At 34.9% G+C, this 12,211-nt stretch overlaps 2 protein-coding genes across 19 annotated transcripts in view; one reads left to right on the forward strand and one right to left on the reverse strand.

The window, feature by feature from the left end:
• Positions 1 to 10,027, forward strand: part of SOS1 (SOS Ras/Rac guanine nucleotide exchange factor 1) — a 151,272-nt gene extending 141,245 nt beyond the window's left edge. Inside the window, exons 21-23 of one of the 2 annotated variants that reach the window (XM_005600032.4) lie at positions 2,215 to 2,259; positions 3,970 to 4,088; positions 5,006 to 10,027. In XM_005600032.4, coding sequence (XP_005600089.1) covers positions 2,215 to 2,259; positions 3,970 to 4,088; positions 5,006 to 5,497 — 656 coding nt within the window. In that variant the 3' untranslated portion in view covers positions 5,498 to 10,027. The remainder of the gene's footprint in view (positions 1 to 2,214; positions 2,260 to 3,969; positions 4,089 to 5,005) is intronic. The other variant, XM_005600033.4, reaches the window with a different exon arrangement.
• Positions 1 to 12,211, reverse strand: part of ARHGEF33 (Rho guanine nucleotide exchange factor 33) — a 111,984-nt gene that overhangs the window by 23,615 nt on the left and 76,158 nt on the right. The gene's annotated exons all lie outside the window — the stretch shown is intronic.

Here is a 12,211-nt window from a genome sequence, read left to right on the forward strand (position 1 = left end):
CTGGTTTGAAAGGTTGCCTGTTTGAAAGGTTGCCTGGTCGTAAAGGGGAACCAAGGTCTGACCTGGTCTGTGCTACATATGAGTTTTAGCTCTGTCCCTTAGTGTAGGGGAAGTATTCTAAGCATTTCAAGCTGGAATGCAAGGCTTTTCTTCATAGAAGAATGCTGTAGGTGATTCATTTCTCATCTCAAATATATTTGCATTTAACAGGCTTTTGTGAGTTTAAGAAGTTATTCATGATTTATATATTTTTTTCTATAGGAAAATGGTTGTTCCTATTTCAAGAATGACTCATTTATAAATTGAAGAGTATCTTCAGCAGTGGTTTCAATGCTGACTGTACATTATAATCCCCTGGGGAACTTTAAAAAAAATACCTATGCCCAGCCCACACTTGAATTAGACTGGCATTGGCACCTGGGATTCAGCATTTTTTAAAAGCTCCCCAGGGGATTCTAATGTGCAACCAAGATTGAGAACCACTGATCTGTTGTCTAGGATTTGTACTTAACAAATTAATATTACTTTTTTAATTAATTGGATTTCACTCCTAAGTCATCAATAAATTTGTTCAGTACCTAGCTGATAAGAATTTCTAGTATATATTTCTTGATTAGAACATGTATAATTCTAAGAGATTTTCCAGGCAGTGAAACCAAGCAATTAATTTAAAGTGACAAATCAGAAAAAGTGCCCCAAATTTACCAAATACTTGAATCTAAGCATGTGCTGTGTATGCATATGATCAAAGCCAAGTCTGTCTGTGTGCACGTGTGTGTTCAGTGTATGCAGAGGTCTGATCGTTCTTTCTAAAAGCCTGCAGTTTCTAGCTGTCATGAGCTTTGTGTTTTGATTTTATTCCTATATTGTAGAGCATACTACCATATTCTTGAGGCATATTTATCTCCTTTCCAGGAAAAGTGGAAAATAGATAAGTAGGTAAACACTAGAGCTGGATACTCCCTTAACCCCCGTTATGTCTTAGGTGCCTAATAAATAGAGAAGAGAATCATCGACAGAGCAAGAGCTTCATTTAATATCAAAGTATAAAAATGAATTTTAATCTTCTGCAAGGTAACTTATTAGAATTAGCTAGGTTGCGACCCTTAGTTACCATAGCCTCTAAGGAGATAATGGGATAAACTATTTGAAATTGGGGCTGTCTGGGAAATAAGATCACTGTATTAAAATTAGTCAAATTAGTAGTCTTGCCCACTGAACCTGGAATGTAAAATTATCCTCATTCTGACCAAAGAAGCTGGAAAAAACAATGGTCGAAATTATTTGAGTGATTGCCTATGGTGCAAAAACAAAAGAAAAACCTGAATTTTTTAAAAACCTCAGTCTAGTGTTATAGGGATTATTTTAGTCTCTTGGATATTTTCTGTTCAATATGTTGGTAATATGAGGCAGTGTGACATAAGTGACTCTATTGATTTAGAACCAGTATAGATCATCTGGCCTTTTGTCTCAGTCTTTCTACTTTAATGCTCTTGGTGGCTGTGGCTTTTGTGATTTTCATTTTTTCTTAAAAGAATTAATATTGCTGAAATTAGACATTCTAAATTTATCAGTGAGTGTCCTCTATAAAATGTCTAAGCACCAAATGTTTATTGATTTTTTTTTTTTTAATGTTCAAGAATATAGAGAGGAAAAAGCTATATCACTTTCCAGCTTGTTTGGTAATATCCAAAGTTGTGGTTATTTTGTGATGAGAATATATGTCCCAAGAACATTTTCACAGGTATATAATAATATTAGTAAGTTAAGTTCCCTTTTGATTTTCAATTTATATAACAAATTTGTTATTTATTACTTATTTCACAAGTTTAAAGTTTCAAAGTAATCCTTAGTAAATGACATTTCTATATGTCCAGCTGAATTCTTTGCTGGAATTAGGTTTATACATTTTTTAAAAGTCTTCCAAAAATATAGGATATTTTAGTTTTCTCCTAAAAGCATTTCATTTAATTATTATGACATCAAGTAGTGAATCTAAAAGGAATCTTCAAAATTCCCAATGTCTGACATTAACTTAATTTAATTCTTTATTTTTCTGAAAAGTAAGTAGTAATGAGCTTTTACTATAGACTGTTATACCATTCTTTAAAACTAGAATGACAAAAATAACATTTTTATCATAAATAAATTTTTACAGATGAGTTGAATATATCAATGAAAGAAAAATCTACTTTTTCTTGTTTCCTTTCACAGGCAGCGATACCGTCTTTATCCAAGTTACACTGCCCCATGGCCCAAGTTAGTATATTTGGTTTAAGACTCATAATTCTTGCTTTGGCTTTAAAAATTCAACCAAGTGTAACCTTCCCTGCTAAAATTCTTCCTGGGTCTGGCAGCGTTGATACCTTGCTTGCAACATCTTAGAAGTGAGGCCTTCACTTGTGCTATCTTTTGATCAGAAATGATTTGCTTAGACTTAGATACTTTTCATGCTTTTTGTAAAACCGTTTTTCTCTTTTAGAAGAACATTATTATATGGGTGGTTTCCACATTTAACCATTTCTCTTTTCCAACTAGAGAGTTCTAAATATATTTTAATGCTCAACTTGAAAAAAAAGCAAGAGCATGCATGCGCATATGGGAATGCTGGCAGCTACATGCAGTGTCTAAACCACAAAATACACTTAGCCTGGCATTGGCATTGTAGGCAACTAACTGTTACTTGACTTTAGAAAAACTGTATTATAATTGTAACTACTTAAAGTATATGGCCTAAATATTCATCACTGTTAAGCAAAATAAAGTTCCATTGTAGATATTTGCTTTGAAATTTAAACTAACAACTCACCAAACTATTCCATAAGTTTTAAGCTAATAGATTGTTTTCTCCTCTCCTTCATACAAATGATTTCAAAATATGTACAATGGAAAACATTAATTGTAAGTTAAATTAACTTAATTGTCTCTTAAGAAAAAAAGGTAGGTGATCAAAATGTTGCTCATTTGAATACTATCAGTCCACAAAGTACTCTTTTTAAGTTCTATATTGTTATAACATTTAATTGACAAAGTAAAAGCTATCAATACTTAAAGGAAACAAAGAACCGGCCAATATAATTTTGAATGATTAAGTATCTTTTCATATCTTTTTTGTAGTGCTCATAAACTAGTTGACAATTTAGATAAATACTGTCTTTCAACGTGTAATTACTTATATCCCTATATTATGCCCTTCTCATCTTCAATGTCTATAAGATAGGTTCCAATTAGAAGCTTTATTTACCTTTTTTGTGCCAGTTCATCAACTTTTTCTTAAATCAGGTTTACTAGATTCTAGTGTAATTTCTGTTTTTATTATCCGGGCTGCCTCAGTCATCTTAAATAGCTCTATCACAATTAAAATTTTTGGATTAGAGTATGATGAACCTGATTTTGCTTACCCGCCAAGGAGAGCCTATACCTAAGCAAATGAGGAGAGACTCACCCTCCCCTAGACACTAGATGCTCTCCCCTGGCATCCTTGGAGAGAATTGCTGGGGAGATTGGTTAAGATCAGAAACTAATCCAAGAAATATCTAGTAAGGGCCGAGAAATTCTACACTGGTAAAGTCAGAGAAAAAAATGAGCCCATCACAAAAGCTTAATAAAAATTAACATTCCAAAGGTTTTTAATAGTTTATGGTCTCTCCCAAAAATCTGAGAATCAGACCCAAATAAAAAATTTCAATAATAGATTAACAGTGGGAATGTTATTTTGTTCAAGAAGCAAAATAACAGAATATCTTAGGCAGCTTTTTTTCTGAAAATTCTGCTAAGAAACTTTTGCATGCTTTTATAGCAGTTTGCTTTAATAAAGGAAATCCTATTGGGTATTGGTTTATTGAATTGTTTTTGATACTTCTATACATTTCTTTTAACAAATATAAGCAGTTCCCAGCTAAGCCTTTTCAGGATTAATAGATGAAATAACATTCCTGTGAACTTTTAAAAAAATTTAACCTCCTACAGGATCTGCTTCAGTATCATCTATAAGTTTAACCAAAGGCACTGATGAAGTGCCTGTCCCCCCTCCTGTTCCTCCACGAAGACGACCAGAATCTGCCCCAGCGGAATCTTCGCCATCTAAGGTAAAGTAGAAAATCTTGCTGTCTGGAAACTGGAAGCATACTTACATTATAATTAATTGCTTATGTCTAGTTCTCACTGGATTAGGTTGACACTTAGAGTATTTGGGCTTAATAGTATTTAAACAAAGATTAAATATGGATTTACCATGCAGTAATTTTATTCCCTTTCTTCTGAAAGTAGTTTTTTGGTATGTTTTCAAAATCCATGTAAATCTAAATTATGGGTACTGTCAAGGAAAAAACAAGTTTAATCTATAAAATAAGAGGAATGTAGTCTCAAGCAGTTCTTTAAAAACACATATGGAGAAAGAAGGAAAGACGTCTGAAGCTTTATATGAAAGCACATTTTAAGTGAAACTGTATCTTAGCATATGCTAAATGTTACCTATCTGAGCTCTTTATAGTGAATCTGACATGCTTTTAAATGGGATTTTCATGAAAATTCTGGGTTGGAAGAGACCTTAAAGGCTCATAATAGCTATTTTTTTCCACCTGTTTAAATTTCTTTTTTTGCCAACTGTTAACTGATTCAGTGGTTCTCAAAGTGTCCAGAGGACAGAGTAACTGGACAAGTCAAGACCTTTGCAGAACATCATGAAATATTGTTAAGTTTAAAATTGTAAAATTAACAGGTAACATGTTAAATCAGAAATGATCTTATGTTAGATTGAGTGATAGGTAAGCAATAGCAAACAAGAAAATTTTGAGAAAAATAAAGTAACAACTTAACATTGAGAAAAAAATTTGTTTTTTAATGAATTGGCATAACCTCCCATTTAAAACATATGGCAAACTCCCTGATCCAAACCTGAGATCGTCTAATAGCATGTTTGAAAACCCCAACTTAATTCTTAATATATTCATGATACTACATCAATAAAATTATTAATAAATGTGTTTTTTTTCATTTGTGTTAGATTATGTCTAAGCATTTGGACAGCCCCCCAGCAATTCCTCCTAGGCAACCCACATCAAAAGCCTATTCACCACGCTATTCAATATCAGAGCGGACCTCTATATCAGACCCTCCTGAGAGCCCTCCCTTATTACCACCACGAGAACCTGTGAGGACACCTGATGTTTTCTCAAGCTCACCACTACATCTCCAACCTCCCCCTTTGGGCAAAAAAAGTGACCATGGCAATGCCTTCTTCCCAAACAGCCCTTCTCCCTTTACACCACCTCCTCCTCAAACACCTTCTCCTCACGGCACGAGAAGGCATCTGCCGTCACCACCATTGACACAAGAAGTGGACCTTCATTCCATTGCTGGGCCGCCCGTTCCTCCTCGACAAAGCACTTCTCAGCATATCCCTAAACTCCCTCCCAAAACTTACAAAAGGGAGCACACACACCCATCCATGCACAGAGATGGACCACCACTGTTGGAGAATGCCCATTCTTCCTGAGTTCCTCTCTACCAGGATGTACATTTTCCTAGCCCCAAATCCATTGCTGGCAATGGATGCACTGAATGTGCCAGCACTGAGGAGTTAAAATGAGAACTCCAAACACTAACGACTCTACTTCAAGATGCAGTATAAGACAATGAATTTTAACCTAGACATAATTATAAAATGAAAATGGTATTCATTTAGAATATGGAAAGACTGATCTAGAGGAATTGGACAACTGATTGCACCTGAAAATCAAGTAAAGGGACTTTTTCCAGCCAGTAGGCAGGAGTCCTCTTTTTGTGAGGTGATCTTTATCATTAAAGGGATGGAAAACACAGTCTAGTGTCCAGCAGGCCCACATGATGACAGTTTTTGTAATTCAAAATATTATGCACTTTTTAAAAAGATATCTTAAACAGGGATCTTCATGTCCTCCTTTTTTTTCCTTTGCTTTTACTCGTCCTACTTTAGAATATTTTCTGAAAAATCATTCAAAGGACTGTGAGGAAAGGCTGTGGTACCTGACCTTGTTGGAATCAAGGCCCAGCACTGTACTACAGTCCTGTTTACAGATTATTACAGTGAATTGAATGGGTACCGAGGCTTCACCAAAGAGGTACTTTTTTTTTTTTTTAAGAATAATTATACCAATTTTAAGAATATTCCTCACTCATCCTCCCTACACAAACAAAACATGGTGGTGTTGCCTTCAAATGAGAAGTTTTGTGTCATTAAGATGACAGAAGAACTTTTTTTAAAATGTAATTGTCAAGTATACAATTTACATTTAGGAGACTGTTAATCTATACTATATTGTCATTTTCCCCCCCTCCCACAAAAGTTTACTGGTAATCCATGTCATGGCTCGTAGCTGTCCCTCTAACCATACTATGGAAATGCAGTCACCCAGTGTGAAAGGAGCACTTGCTGGGCATCACTGACACCGTTCATGTTTTACTAATAGTTGAGTAATCAGCATAACTAGAATTACCTTGCATTGCCTAAATCATGTGTATATAGTGAATGTTATATATTATACCTGGCAGGTCTGTTTTAATTTAATTGAATAAAGATACAAATACTTTGTTTGGCTGGCATATATTAAATTATTATATGGAGAAAATGGTTGATTCTTATTTCTTTCAGTTGAAACACACACACACACACATACACACACACAAACACTAAGCATAAAAGCACGTATTGTGGTACGCCTTGGTTTCTAGTTCCAGATGTATGTATTCATCTTAAAGAATGATCTAAAGTTGCAGTTTGGCATGTAGGAAAATATTTGGTTAGAATAGGATGGGTATCTTTTAAGCAGAACTTTGTAAGTTTTTTAATTTCCTAGGCAACGTGTATACAGTTTGTTAAAGTTTATATTAAACATTCTACCTTGCTTAAGGTCTTTGCTCTATCAGAACTACTCGTAATAGAACATCTACCTACATCATTAATATCATAGTATGGATTATTCATTAAGCCTATGTACTGATCTTCTGAGTCTAACAAATACTGTGACTGAAATGCATGCAACTTGTTGAAGAGAAAAAGTTTTATTAATCTCCGCTATGATGTCTGTGAAATGTGCACTATTCCATCCTTAGAGAGTCATCAGTTCATCGGTATCTGCATGTGTCCTCTGAATAATGAAGCAACATTTCAGCAGTTCTGTTAACCATGTCATTAGAGACATTTTTAGAAGTGCTGCATCGTGGTGGAAACCTAGTACTTTAATAATTTCCTATGATATTTATTAGAGCATTAAATGTACATCACAATAGTACAGTATATAGTCCTTTAAGACCAGAATGTTGATGGCATCATCAGTAAGCTATCCATCCTATCATAGCTTTTCTTATTTATTTGTTAGAGTTGAATCTTTTTTGTTTCATATCTATCTGTACCATTCCTCTTATGGTAGCCATTTTTCTCTTTGTAAAATGTCTCCTTTTAAAAGTCTCCCCCAAAATTAATTTCAAATCCACTCTTGTATGCAGAGTGTCCCTACAATCATTCATTCAACAAGTATTTATCTAAGCCTACTTACTAGTGCTGCTACAATTAATCATAATACACATTCCAGAATCTCCCATGACTTATTAGACTAGCCTCATTGTCCCTAGGATTTCCCTTTATATGTCTTATTGATCACCTCTCTTTTTAATTACCCACCTTCACTCCAAATGAGAACCTGAGAAAAGTCACATTGGAGCCCATTCAATATCTCTCTGGCCAGTGTGTTAGCCTTCAGTAAGGTAATGACCTCTTTTCAACCTGTCTGATTGTATAAACAGGAAAAACTCAGATTTGGAGCTCTAACCACACTGCTCCCAAAAGGAACCATTCTTCTACCCTGGTGGTTCTAGAAGACCACTTCACTGTGCATCAGCTTTATATGCGTTGTGGATAGAGGATATTTTTATTCTCAAGTATGACATTTGGGTAAAAATATTTTCTGCAGTGGTAACTGATTAGAAAAATTCCAATTGGATGCCCTTAAATGGAGGTGAGAAAACTGTATGCTTGCCTTCTTCACATGTGAAACATTAACTAGCTGACAAGTTTATTCTTTGTAGTAACTAAAATATACTTATTCGGGGACCAGAAGTGGCTGAGAAGAAAAACGCATCGCCAGAAAATTCTGCTTTTGAACCCAGGACATTACAAGATAGACACTGCAGTATGACTTTTTCTAAACCACATTCCAAAATGTGGAACATTTCTTTTAGAAATGGAAATGTTCTTAGATGTTTCATTATCTTTGGATCACAAAATGAAGAAAATACTTCACGGTTAAATTTAACTTAAGTGGGCTGATAACCAATATAATAGAAAGGCAGGCTTTTGACATCTAAGCACTTTTAAAAACAGGAAAAGATAAGTATGTTTCTAAATTTATTCAAAGACAGGTTATTTACTCTTCCCAGTCCTCCAGATGTATTTTAAGACTATAAATTATCAGGAAATATACAAACATTAAAAATTTGCTCAATTAAAGGTTTTGGGGTATCAAATTATGTGTTTAGTAGATTACTATGCTCTAATAACTCAAGAATGTTTTAATGGAGCTGAGTTTAACAGAGGATGCCACACTAATTATACTACAATCAGAACAGTCTAGTGAACAAGTACCATTCATGTACATGTATTCAAGTACAAGTACTATCAGTTGGGGGCTATATTATGGTTCTAAACTCTCCCTTAATGATCTTTTTCGTAAATCAAAATTAAGCAAAGAAAAAATTAGTTGGTATCTATGATCATGACCTTAATTCTCAAGTTTAGCTTATTTTAATCATGCATTTCATCATTTGTCTTTTCCTAACAGCTTAAATTCAGAGTTTTAAGTGGCTCAGCAAAACAAATAATGAAAATGGAGGGAGGGGTGTCCCAATTTATTAGTGTTGTACATATTGAGGAAAACTTTTTTTCCTCCAGATTTAGAAAGAAACAAAGCATTTATTTCTTGGCATTTCTGCTGCTATGGGTAGGTTCACTTATTCTTTTAACCTATATTGTATGACTGTTGTAAAGGTGTAGGTCCTGTTGTGTTGCACATTAATCTTTACCAGTAAAATAAACATCACAAGGTTAATATCAGTTTGACTGAAAGAATTATGCAGTAAACTTATTTATAAGGGAAAGTGATGCTTTAGTTTATTCAATATCTTTCTTTTGAAACATCTCATTACTAACTTTTAAAATAATTTCATAATCCCTTATACATGAGCCAATGAAATATTTTGAGCTCTAGTTAAAAGAAGCATGAAGTCTATATGACAAATCTAAACAACAAAAGCACTTGTAACTTGTTTTGTAAATTTCATGCCTTATTTTCCATTTTTGACACCGTAAAGTGCATTTTCTGTCGACTGTGAGCAAATTTCCCTTTTGCCTTTAATGAAAATAGTGCATTAAGTAGCCAATTGCTGCAAAATAATAAAGCAAGTTAGCTAAAGGTGGGTCACATTGGACTACCACTCAAAGAAACAAGATGCAAAAGGATAGAAGTCACATGTAGTGTGGCTTTAGGGAGAGCTCACCTGTGCCAGATGCATGCCACTTTCAGTAGCTGCCAAATGTGCCTTTAATTAAAAACATCTCTAATTCTTTTCTTCAGATCAAGTCAGCATTTGGGGGCGGGATCAGGGCAGGGGACTTTGGGGTGCAAATATCTGGTGAAACCCACCAGAGAAGAAGCCTTTGTTTGTCAAAGTGACATGTATAACTTTAGTTGAAATGTGTTTGTGTACATATATATATATATATGTGTGTGTGTATTTGCCATTGTTTAGTAGCACGGTTATTTGCTAAGATAATTGTCAAAAAAATTGCTCTGTCAATCTTACTTTGATGTAAAAGCAAAGTGCAGTCTATACATCTAATATGGCCTTTGTACCTAACCATGTTCGTAGGTAATCTTTGTACTCTGTGTGCAGCAGTATTTGGTTTGCATTTAAAGTGAAAATAATGGCTGTTATTTTTCTGGCATTACTAAGATAAACCGAAAAATAATAAAGAAAAATGCCTTATATAGCCCATAAGTCTATTATTTTTGCATGCATTTATTTTAGAGGGCAATTATTTTTAATGTCATTAGTGATTCTCATTTTAGCTCATGCTTTCCATATAGAAATAGTTTGCTCTTTATCATAGTCTTGCTTTGGAGGTGCTTTTTCCTGTATCATGTTAGTACCAAAGAAGTTCAGTACTTCCTTCTGTATCAAGCCCTATGACTGTAGTGAGTGGGAGGCCTTTGGGATGAAAATTAGTACTTTAGTGACCTCTAGTGTCACCTGGATGAAGTTTCAGAGGGCTTAAGCATTTGTATTCCGTTGAAAAAGTTTTAGTGTTTCTTGACAGGCAAGTTTTGCTGAGACCAGCTGGAATGTGGCAGCCTGACATTTAGCAATTCTTTGTAGGTTTGGTATGAAAGATACAGTTTATGGTTGTACACTGTAAAGAATTATGCAAATGTGAGGTCATTCATGGTGAACTACAGAATGTAAAAACTGATAAATCCTTAAAGGTCCAATACCTTTATTTAAAAATTGAAGCAAGTGAGGCCTTGGAGTAGTGAGATGACTTAGCCAACATCATGTGGCAGTTAGTGATTGAGACCATTGTCTCAACTTTGATTCCTGTATTTGGAGGACTGCTTTCAGGACCAGCTAAAATTCACTGGTGTTTTTCCCCCTGATTTAAAGACAAAAATCATAAATTTGTACAAATTCTATTTGTAGGCCACTGTGAAATCCTAGTATGTATTATTGAATATATTCTAGGTTATCAATTTAATAGCTATAAGAAAATAACGTTAATATTGATATTTGTCAAACCTGATTCTAAATTTGCTCTTGAAACATCACTTTGGAATTTTAACCAAGTGGTTTACTTTTTTACTTATTTTAATCATGTTAACTCATCACAGATTCAGGGCACTAAAGTCTCTAGGGTACACCCACAGCTAAGCCTGCCTCTGCAGACAGATGCATGTGGCTTCCAGAGGCAAGGAGAGCTCTGATAGAGTACAATTCCAAAAAAGCAGTTTATGGCTATTCTGACATTTTAGGACTCTTGATTCTTATTGCAGGCAAGAAAAATACCTACAGCCCATTGTTAGAAGCTAGTTTCTCTATCTTCATGCCTCTTCAAGAAAAGGAAGAATCACTGGTGGAGTATAACAAGCAGGTGCTTTGGCATCACATATCTGTATTCACATTCTGGTTCCACGACTTACTAGATGTGTGACTTTGGAGCAGTTATTTAAACAATCTGAGTCTCTGTCCCTCTTCAATACATGAGGTGAATAGATCTACTATTTGGGACATTTTTGAGGCTTCAGGGTAATACGTGTAAAGCCCAATGCCTTTCACAGAGTCGGTGCTTAATAAATGGTCACTGAAGTTATGAGGGATATATTTTCAAAGTTTGCCTGCTTTGAGAGATTTTTTAAGGGGTTGATGGTTCATCCTGAAGTCCCCATAATTTCATTCTTTACTATACAGCTTCCTTTGATGTTTACTGTCACTTAAATTGGTTTTGAGTGACCTTAGTTACAAGCATTTGATAAGGGCCCGTCTGACTGTTCAACATTCAACAAACATTTATTGTTCCAGGTACAGTTCTTATGTTAGGAATATAGCAATGAACAAAACAGACAAAAATCCATATTAATATAGGATTAATTATCTAGTGAAGATATATAGACAATAAGTTATAAAACTAAATATATTGCACATTAGAATGTCCTAACTGTTACAACAAAAAGGACAAGGTGACTGGGAATGTAGGAGACAAGGCAGGTAAAATTTAAATGGGATGGTCAGAGTCTCATGGAGGAGGTGACATCTGAGTCAAGACCTGAAGGAGGTGAAGGAATTAGGCATGCAAGTATCTGGGAAAAGGATATGCAAAGTCACAAGGAACAGCCAATTCAAAAGCCCAGAGACAGGAGCATACTTGGTATATCTGAGCCATAGCAAGGCTACTTGTGTGTGGAGAGGAATGAATGTGGGCAGAATAGGGGATGCCATCAGAGGTTTAATGGGGTCCAGATCACATGTAATAACTTTGGCTTTTGTTTGACAGAAATAGCACCCTTCGAGGGTATAAGCAGAGAAGTAACCTGATCCAATTTACATTTTAACAGGACTGCTCTGGCTGCCATGTTGAGAATAATTGGGGGTTAAGAGTAGGAATAGGGAGGCTAGCCCAATAGAA

Source organism: Equus caballus, chromosome 15, assembly GCF_041296265.1.
Source record: "Equus caballus isolate H_3958 breed thoroughbred chromosome 15, TB-T2T, whole genome shotgun sequence".
In the NCBI taxonomy this organism is placed as follows: domain Eukaryota; kingdom Metazoa; phylum Chordata; class Mammalia; order Perissodactyla; family Equidae; genus Equus; species Equus caballus.